The sequence below is a fragment of the Tachysurus vachellii genome, chromosome 22, assembly GCF_030014155.1.
Source record: "Tachysurus vachellii isolate PV-2020 chromosome 22, HZAU_Pvac_v1, whole genome shotgun sequence".
Lineage (NCBI taxonomy): Eukaryota > Metazoa > Chordata > Actinopteri > Siluriformes > Bagridae > Tachysurus > Tachysurus vachellii.
In genome coordinates this window covers 15,929,235-15,939,523 of record NC_083481.1, presented here as the reverse complement: position 1 = coordinate 15,939,523, position 10,289 = coordinate 15,929,235, and the positions used below count along the sequence as shown (strand labels likewise).

Genomic DNA, 10,289 nt, shown 5'->3' with positions numbered 1-10,289 from the left:
AGAAGGAGGAACACGGAAAGGGGGTGCAGTGCTCAGGGACTGTGGAGGTCTTCACCAGGTGCTTCCATGTCTGTTTACCAGGCAGCATTCTGGGACCGAGCGCGTCACTTCAGCAGTGCGCATGCGCACCAGGCTACTTATCGCTCCACAACCGTCTGCCTGTCAACAGAGAACCGGTGTGTTTTCATCTCCTACCCGTATTTCGGCTGAAAGCAAATCGCGTGCGGTGATTGGTCAGTAGTTCGAACTCACAAGCAGCAAGCTGATTGGATCGTGAACTACCCAATCCTGACGTAGGATGCCAGAAGGAATAGATAGATAGATAGATAGATAGATAGATAGATAGATAGATAGATAGATAGATAGATAGATAGATAGGCTTTAGAAGGATTTTAATTTTTTTTATTTTTTATTTTAATTGATGAAAGGTATTCCATTTAGACTTAAATACTATACAAAATAAATAGATAAAATATGACTAAATAATATGATGGAAATGAACTAAAATAATAAACTAAAAATTTTTGAATGTTTGATAAAGGCATATTTTCCTTTATTCCTAATACACTTAAGAGATTTTTTTTTCTCTTTCATTATATATATATATAAATACAGCATCGTTTGTCTGTGAGTGAAATACAGGGCACGTCCACAGGCGGCGCTGTTTCTCTGAACGCCTCCTGTTTTGTTCTTTCCTGGAGTGTCGATAAAGTTCTATCGAAAAATCTCTCTACACACTAAGGAACAAATGGGCACCCTAACTGATGGTAAGTAAGAGTCATGTATAGCTGTTAAAATGAGTTGATTAACGTTCTTTTTGTAACGTGAAGCGAAGAACACGATGTAACTTTAGCCCGGCATCTAGAAACAAGCTGAAATCACTCGGTCGCTGTGAAGCTAACAGATTAGCCCAGCTGATGTAGCTATATATATGCGCGCGCGCGCGCGTGTGTGTGTGTGTATGTGTATGGTAAAATGGTGATAAATATACACATGTATCTGTCAAAATATCCATCTTCACCTTCTGTGTAGCAGCTTGTAGTATAAACTATATAGTGAAGTGTGTATATATACTGTATATCATCTGTATGCTCCTGTGTTTATATACACTATATATGATCATCTGTATGCTCCTGTGTTTATATACACTATATATGATCATCTGTATGCTCCTGTGTGTGTGTGTGTGTGTGTGTGTGTATACACTATATATGATCATCTGTATGCTCCTGTGTGTGTGTGTGTATACACTATATATGATCATCTGTATGCTCCTGTGTGTGTGTGTGTGTGTATACACTATATATGATCATCTATATGCTCCTGTGTTTATATACACTATATATGATCATCTGTATGCTCCTGTGTGTGTGTGTGTGTGTGTATACACTATATATGATCATCTGTATGCTCCTGTGTGTGTGTGTGTGTGTGTGTGTATACACTATATATGATCATCTGTATGCTCCTGTGTGTGTGTGTGTGTGTATACACTATATATGATCATCTGTATGCTCCTGTGTGTGTGTGTGTATACACTATATATGATCATCTATATGCTCCTGTGTTTATATACACTATATATGATCATCTGTATGCTCCTGTGTGTGTATACACTATATATGATCATCTGTCTGCTCCTGTGTGTGTGTGTGTGTGTGTGTGTGTGTGTGTGTATACACAATATATGATCATCTGTCTGCTCCTGTGTGTGTGTGTGTGTGTGTGTGTGTATGTATACACTATATATGATCATCTGTATGCTCCTGTGTGTGTGTGTGTGTGTGTGTGTGTGTATGTATACACTATATATGATCATCTGTCTGCTCCTGTGTGTGTGTATATATACACTATATATAATCATCTGTCTGCTCTTGTGTGTGTGTGTGTGTGTATGTATACACTATATATGATCATCTGTCTGCTCCTGTGTGTGTGTGTGTGTGTGTATATACTATATATGATCATCTGTCTGCTCCTGTGTGTGTATACACCATATATGATCATCTGTCTGCTCCTGTGTGTGTGTGTGTGTGTGTGTATGTATACACTATATATGATCATCTGTATGCTCCTGTGTGTGTATACACTATATATGATCATCTGTATGCTCCTGTGTGTGTGTGTGTGTGTGTGTGTATACACTATATATGATCATCTGTATGCTCCTGTGTGTGTGTGTGTGTGTGTGTATATACACTATATATGATCATCTGTATGCTCCTGTGTGTGTGTGTGTGTGTGTGTATACACTATATATGATCATCTGTATGCTCCTGTGTGTATATACACTGTATATCATCATCTGTATTTTCCTGTGTATAATTGCAGATGAGGTCATTCGTAAGCGGCTGCTCATCGACGGCGACGGAGCCGGAGATGACAGACGCATCAACGTCCTCCTGAAAAGCTTCATCAAATGGTGCCACTCGAACATGACGCCAGAAGAAGGGTGATTTGATCCGTCATATAATCGGATTTGTACTGTTTACGGCGGTCCAGATTTAACCTCTGTTAATTCTTCTTTCCTTCAGTTTTGCTCAGTACCAGAGGATGTTGGGAAGCTTGTCCCAGTGCGAGTTTTCGATGGGAAAGACGCTTTTGGTGTACAACATGAACCTGAAGGAGATGGAGAACTATGAAAAGATCTACACAGACATTGGTGAGAGCAGCATTTGTAGATGTAATGGTGGATAAGTCTCGATGCCTGAACAACCTTAGAAGCATTCGCATTACGTTGCCAGTTTGCCAGAAAGTTTGTTTCCTCTACCTTACTGTAGACTACCAGATGCCAGACCCATAATAACCAGCGTCTCCATCTATTAATAATAGTTTGATTGTACACTGTACACACACATCAGCACCTACATTTGTACTTACTGACCTTTTAGGAACTAAAACGTCTTTGTGGTTTGAGATGCTTTTCTGTTCAGCACATTTGTACCCAGTGCTGATTTGATTTCCTTTAGAAATCGGTCTGTTTGTCCTGTTCTCCGTTATGGCTGTGATGCTTCTTAAATAATCCTTCACTCACTAGATACCACACGGGTCCTGATTAATTGTATGAGACCAGTGAAGGAGAAGAAAAAGAAACTACCGTGTAGCCTTTAGGATTTCGCTTTATCTATATGGATTACCTGAAGTAAAACCAAAAAAGTTCATGAGCCTTGTGTGTGTGTGTATATGTGTGTATATATATATATATATATCTGTGTTTTTTTTTTAAAGCCCTCTGTTAAAGCCTCACGTGTAGGAGCACTTCCAGAATTTGATGGATAAATAATAGCCTTTCTTTAACAAAAGTCCATCAAGCAGTTAAATATAGATTCTTGTAGGTGTTTTTTAACTGTTTTATTTGAGCAGGTGGAAATTCCGGTATTTTTTATTTATTTTTTTTTATTTGTGTGCTTGTTTCTCTTCTCTTTCCTCGACACAGAGCAAAGCATATCAGCTGCACACGAGAAAATCGCAGAGTGCAAAAAAGAGATCCAGAGAGCAAAGAGGATACGGAAGAACCGCCAAGGTTCGAATACCACGCTGAATCTCGTAAGAACTCTCATAAGAATCGTTTAGTGTTGTGAAAAACCGAGACGTTCTTGTATTTTTAGAGTACGACGCTTTGGCGAAAGTCATCCAGCAACATCCAGACAGACACCAAACGATGGAGTAAGCAGAATCTATTCTCCTATTTTAAATAATCTCTTTAAATTTTTGTTCGTAACTGATTTTACGGGTTGACCCTTTCACCACAGGCAGCTTGAAGCGCTGGACAAAGAACTTCACCAGCTATCGCAAATCAAAGAGAACGTAGAAGATAAGGTGAGGAGGCTCTGCGTCCGTCCCGGTCCTTTTAAATCGTTTCCGTTAAACGCTTCACGCTTTGACGCACTAAAAATAAAGCACTAATTTTCCTCTTTTCTCTCTTTTTTTGTTTCCCCCCATCACCTAGTTGGAGCTGCGCAAGAAACAGTTTCACGTGCTGCTCAGTACGATCCAGGAGCTTCAGCAGACTCTAGAGAGTGAGTCAGAACTTCTGTAGAAACACTAAGCAGCAGGAACCGATGTAGGGACTAGAAACTAGAGAAGTTTAATTTTATTTTATTTTTTTTGACCAATCAGATTTCAGGTTAAGTTTCAGGTCTAATTATGTCGCTTTGTAGAAGCCAACATTCTGTTTTCCTATTTAAGCTTAAACAAAAATTTATAAAATTTAATGCGGCCTAGGGCTTTCGAGCCACATGCACCAAATTCGGTTATGTTGTAGAACCTGGTCTGAAGTTTGTTGCTCTTACTTTTCTAAGCGATCCGAGTACCGGTACTTCCGGTACCGGGTCTCAAATTGGCCTTTTTTCCCATAGCCTCCCATTATAAATTTTGGAGGTTTATAACTCAGCAAGCTTTCAAACTATCTACACCAAACTCCAGCTCCTTTAGGGTGAGAAAACAAACAAACAAAACAGCTCCAAACAAAAGCCAGCTCCTTTAGGGTGAGACTCTAAACAAAGTTTTACATTGGTGTACCGACTGGCCTTTCTTGTTGTGCCGCAGCTCCGCCCCCAAAATATGCAAAATCAAAAAACTTTTTACAACATGGACATGTGACATATCAGAACACTCAGAACAATGAAGGGAACTTCCTCACATATGTTCAGATTACGTCACATGCTCGTCTCCACTTGCCTCCAAATGTTTTGGCACCCTATCTTTCTGTCCACTTGCCTCCAAAAGTAACACTGTCCCTTATGTCCACTCGCCTCCAAAAAGCACCGGCCTTTGCGAATACTTGCCTCGTCAAAGCCAACATCAAAGTTTGTCACGACGAACTTTACAGATCTAGTTCTTATTGACATTTCAGTCAGGTTTATTTTTCTACTTGCTGCAATTCTCTCAGCTGAATTGTTTGTGTTGAATTCTTTGGCAGATGATGAAAAGATGGAGAGTGATGAAATGTCCCAAGAAAGCCCAATGGAAAATGGAGATTAGTTGTTGTTTTTTTTTTGTTCCTTCTTCCCATTTCACCATTTGCATAAAATCTTTTAATACAATATAACAGTACATTGTAATAAAAGTGATGTTTTCAAAATCGTTTTTATTTTTGCCTCTTTACTGATGTTTGATTATTTATGGTTGGCACCTTTGCTTTGCACCTCCACGGTTGGGGGTTAAAGAACATTGGAGTTCGATTCAGTGCCTTAGTCCGGTTCCTTCGGTGTGTAAGAGATTGTCCAGGGTCCTCTCCTTGTGCACCAACTTCCCCGTGTCCCCCGAGATCATCGCTCAAGGTTCTATGCGTAGGCTTAGTGTTTTCGATCCATCTCAGATGATGAACTTAACAGTGTGCAATAGTCTTGAAACCCAGGAGATGGTGCTGCTGTCACACAGGAACAGCGCTAGATCCGTTTTATTTGGTTCCATGATGGATCAGGAACTTGTGGCATGGATTTCTTCAGTTAGATTTCACCAGTATTGATAAGATACTGACTGATTCACATCCTCCTGGGACCAAAGACATCTAGTCAATATGCAAAGGGTATAGTCACACTTCCTGTTTGGTATCTTCTCAGAATGTAAGATTATAGGAAAGATGATTTTGTGTATCAAAAATACATTTGATTGGAATATAATCTGGAAAAATGAGAGAACATGTAAGATTTTGAAAAAGAAAAGGAAAAAAAAAAAGACAGGAATTTTCTTCATGTAGGTAGAACAGCTCACTAAACAACATTTACCTCTCGGGTTCTTTTAAAGATTAAAAGCTAAAGCTAAAGCTATGCTTTTTGAGTGTTGAGTCTAAAGCAATCAATCTACAGACATTCAGTGACGGAGTTAAGACCTTTCATATCGATCGGTTCTTAAACAGCCACGCTCTAGGGCTTCTAAAGCCTATACATCTAATCGCCCACATTGAGGTGTGTGGGGGGTGTGGGGAGGGGTAGCTGTGTTGGAGAAAATTCTTGTGGACCTCTGGTAGAAGAAGACACTAGCATCCTGCTATTTAAATTCTTAGTTAAAATAGTGACAAACAAACGCTTCTGTGTCAGCTCGGCTTCTTCTCTGGAAACAGGAACTTCTGTCTACGTTTGCGATGTCATTTCACCTGTATACACACACACGACACTGTTTAGTGCATGTGTCACACCACGTTACTTTTGCATCCGTTCACTGAGTTAAGATCTTTAGGAAATCTGACAAGCAAGGCCAAATCCGGTTCAAGCACAACGCTGAAAAATCAAGAGTCCACGATTTCCACATCCACGCAAACGTAGTCCAACAGCTGAGAGGAGTCGAGCTTTAATAAGGGAGTCGAGCTACAAGACTCCAGTACGCCAAACAATATTCACCCAAAATCAGCCTGTTTTTACACATTTAATGTTGCATAAGGTGAAATTTGTGGAAAATAATTTGGAGCAGGTATGGGGAAAAATTAGCAAGTACAACTCTCTCTCACTCACTCACTCACTCACTACCGCATATCCGAACTACCTCGGGTCACGGGGAGCCTGTGCCTATCTCAGGCGTCATCGGGCATCAAGGCAGGATACACCCTGGACGGAGTGCCAACCCATCACAGGGCACACACTCTCATTCACTCACGCAATCACACACTACGGACAATTTTCCTGAGATGCCAATCAACCTACCATGCATGTCTTTGGACCCGGGGGAGGAAACCGGAGTACCCGGAGGAAACCCCCGAGGCACGGGGAGAACGTACAAACTCCACACACACAAGGCGGAGGCGGGAATCGAACCCCCAACCCTGGAGGTGTGAGGCAAACGTGCTAACCTCTAAGCCACCGTGCCCCCCAATACATCTCTGAATCACACAATTTACTCATAACAAAAACTCTGGTGTTTATAACATTTTATAATCGCACCCTCCAGCATCACTCAAATGAGGATGAGGTTCTCTTTTCAGTCTGGTTCCTCTCAAGGTTTCTTCCTTACCACAGTCACCTCAGGCTTGTTCATTGGGGATAAATACAAACATATTTAAATATAAGTCTAATATTAATCTTTGTATAGTAATATTAAACATTTGTACTCTAATTATGTTCTGTAATGCTTCTTTGAGACAATGTCCTTTGTTAAAAGTGCTATAGAAATAATTGAATTGAATAGAATTGAATAATTGTGAAAGCACACGTTAAGGAAGACTAACATCTCTCACAGTATTTCATCAGTTTCCCTCAACACCACCATTATCACCAGCCTATAATGACAAAATATCCTGAAATCTCTAAGGAACATTAGACCCTACAATGAACTGCTTCAAACTCAAATCCTATGAATAATCAAATATGGTCCCAGCAGTTAGCCCCGCTGTTTCTAATTAACTCTCCTTTTTAGAGTCTCGACTGCAGCTGAATTCCCCTCGTTCCACCAGGATACAGAAAGCGATTCTCAGGGTCGTGTGAAGAGATAGACACCTCAACCTGATGAGTCAGAACCAGGCTGGACACTGAGAATTTTGTCTCAGGCATCGAAAAACAAACCCCAAACAGTCCCCATTCATTCTTACATTCTCCAGATTTGGATTTGGGAATTAATATCATCAACGTCAGGATGCTTTCGAGCAATAATTGAGTAAATATGCTTAGAATGTCACAAGACGGAGTGTCAAAAGTACTGCTTTGTGTCTCAAACTCTCAATAGACAATGGATGCATACATTCTACTACCAATAATGAACCTCGTGAGATTTTTGAAAAAAAAAAAAAAAGGTCTACAAATTGTTTTTTGCTGAATAGAGATAAATGGTAATAACTGGTCCAACCAAAAGAATTTAGCATCTATATTTATTTTCCATTGAGTGTTTAGCATATATAAGTACACTCTTAAAAAGAAAAAGGTTCATCCAAGGGTTCTTCAAGATCTTCAGATGGTACTAGACACCTAGGAAACCAGTTTAAATGGCTCATTTAAAATATAATTTGTCCCTAAAAGATCCATCTAAAACCCCAAAACAGACTAGAACCAAGTTTCTAACTCTTACACAATATGTTTTTTCAAAGGTTCCTTGGATGTTCTCAGCTAGTTAAATGGATTTTACTCTCTGAAAACTAAACCTTCTGTTGGAGAACATATGGAGAAATCTTGAACCAACCCAAGAACCAACAAACCTTAAACCGTTAGATGCTCTGCAGAAGTACAAAAAATTCCCCTTTGGTGTTGATCTTTAACCAATCCATGTCTATGTTAAAGCTGATATTGTGGCAAGTCTTGCACTGAAGTCTCCTTTATGCATGTCAAATGTCAGACAAACCTTTCAGTCGCCTTCATTCTTACGCTCTCTTTCTTGTTTTCCCACACAATACAACCGCCGGCTCTTTTCACTCTCAACGTATAAAAGTCAAGATGTTCTGTTCTCTGCACTACACAAGGAAGAAAATGAAAGGACGGGCATCTCCTCCCCTGTCGCTATGGTAACAGAACCAAAGTGCCCTTGAAATGGAGACAAGAGAGAGGCTGTGCTCGGTAAGATTTTGGTCAGAATTGTGGCCCCGCTATGTACTGTACACAGTGTGGTCAGGACACGGCGTCCTGATGGTCCTCTCCACATGTCCGATTTGCTTTGACAGCTGGGTAACAAGTGTCACCGAATAAGAGCACTTACTCAAGATCCGCTCACTGAATCACATTTATGATGTTCGCTCGAATCGACAGCTGGGAAACAAGTGTCCCTAAGTAGAGAGCATTTATAGAGGATCTGCTGAATCATTCATTAATTGCTAACAACAACAACAAAAAAAAATCAGATTTCAGTTTCCATTTTTTAAATGGTTAAAAAAAACTTTTCTGACAAACAGTAATTGTTGAATAATTCATAACGTGGGATAAAAGTATTGCCAGATTTGTGTAATTACCACAAAGCAAGAAAATATATTGTAAAAAAAGGCCACCTGATTCTGTACTTGGCGAGAAATTTGCATGATCAAATTTCGACATACAGTTAGCATTGATTAGCAATGGTTAGCAGTTTGGTAGTCGTTGCTTCTCTCACTAAATGTTTTACTAATAAATTTCTCACTCGCTAGAAATTTCTATGATATCTGACAAGTGATTTTCTAAGTAAACATGGCACAAAGAAAACATTAGCATATCTACAATAGCACCTCTCTAACTACCTCAGAGATAGCATGGTGTGATGTTAAAAATAGTTAATATTTGTTAGCAATTTCATGTTTGCTGCTTTTCTCACAACATTTGTTGTAAATATCTACCGTAATCATTTGCTCATCAAGATTTTATGATGTGAGATTTGTTTTGTTTTCACAACCAGACGGGCTATATAATAAAGGTTAGCATAACTAGCATACATTCTGGTTAATGTAGCCTAGCTGGTGATGGGTTTAATCCAGAAATTAGCCTGGGGTGTTTAGCTTCATATCCTAAATGAATCCCAAATAGCTTCATTATTAGAACGGCTGTAGATTCTGTGAGCACATAACAAGCGTAATTATGGGACGTTTACAAGTTTCTCGCTAGTTAATCAGTGACTTTGCATCCTATCTTAATATGACAGCCGTGAGTTCTGATCAGATTGTTAGATGTATATGAAGGTGAGAACGTTTTGTTTCTGGGTGAGAGAACAGTGTGGAGTCGAATGTGGAGGTGTTATCTAGCTCGCAGTATGGAATCAAACGAGAAAATAAATGTGGACACAATGTGAAAACGGTGTGGAGGCACAACAGTCAATAACTGCCCAGGGTGCTCAGCTCAAACCTTCAGTGTGGAGGTGGAAAACTAAACACAAGTCTCCTGCTAGGAGAGAACAGTCTGGTGAAAAAGATGGATGTTAAAAGTTTAGGTTGCTTTAAAAGTGGGTAAAAGGGGAACTCAGGAACCTCAAGGAAATCCAGAATAGTTGCTATTAACATAATGCTATACTGGTACAATTAATAAATGCGCTATATCCTATTTACATTTCTTCACGTTTCTATAGTAACAACTTAATGTTTCTATAGTAACAACTTGTGAAATTGCTTTGTAACTTTACCATTATTACGGATATTTGAAAGGAGTCTCCAGTGTCAGCAGAAATGTTTTCCACCTCAGTGAAGTCTTCTGAGCTTTACGGGATTCTTGGTCACTCAGAAAGCTCTATGTAACTGTTTCACTCGTCTTTTTTCATTAAATAACTATAAATAGATGAAAAATATGACATGCCATTGTTTATTTTATTTTTTTTAATTGCTGTTTAAAAGAAAACACTGGATTTTGGAGAAATAGCAGTAATTTGTAGCAGTCGCTTTACACCACAGCTTTGCTGCTTATCTATTTAAAGGG

The 10,289-nt window shown here is 39.4% G+C and overlaps 2 protein-coding genes across 3 annotated transcripts in view; one reads left to right on the top strand and one right to left on the bottom strand.

The window, feature by feature from the left end:
• Positions 1-116, bottom strand: part of LOC132838438 (ataxin-7) — a 30,331-nt gene extending 30,215 nt beyond the window's left edge. For both annotated transcript variants that reach the window (XM_060858750.1, XM_060858749.1), the window contains exon 1: positions 1-116. This exon is cut by the window's left edge and continues 83 nt beyond it. The gene's annotated coding sequence lies outside the window, so the exon portion shown is untranslated.
• Positions 117-627: 511 nt separating this feature from the next.
• On the top strand, positions 628-5,083 carry thoc7 (THO complex 7). The gene is made up of 8 exons (XM_060858753.1): positions 628-767; positions 2,332-2,452; positions 2,535-2,662; positions 3,437-3,523; positions 3,609-3,666; positions 3,753-3,819; positions 3,950-4,019; positions 4,922-5,083. Exons 1-8 carry the CDS (start codon positions 749-751, stop codon positions 4,981-4,983), a joined length of 612 nt encoding a protein of 203 aa, XP_060714736.1. The 5' UTR covers positions 628-748; the 3' UTR covers positions 4,984-5,083.
• The last annotated feature ends 5,206 nt before the right edge of the window (positions 5,084-10,289 follow it).

What these genes read in the sequence shown, in the direction of transcription:
- thoc7 (XM_060858753.1), top strand. An exon ending in AAAGATCTACACAGACATTG is followed by an intron (nt 2,663 to 3,436) that starts GTGAGAGCAGCA and finishes TCCTCGACACAG; the next exon opens with AGCAAAGCATATCAGCTGCA. An exon ending in GCTTCAGCAGACTCTAGAGA is followed by an intron (nt 4,020 to 4,921) that starts GTGAGTCAGAAC and finishes ATTCTTTGGCAG; the next exon opens with ATGATGAAAAGATGGAGAGT.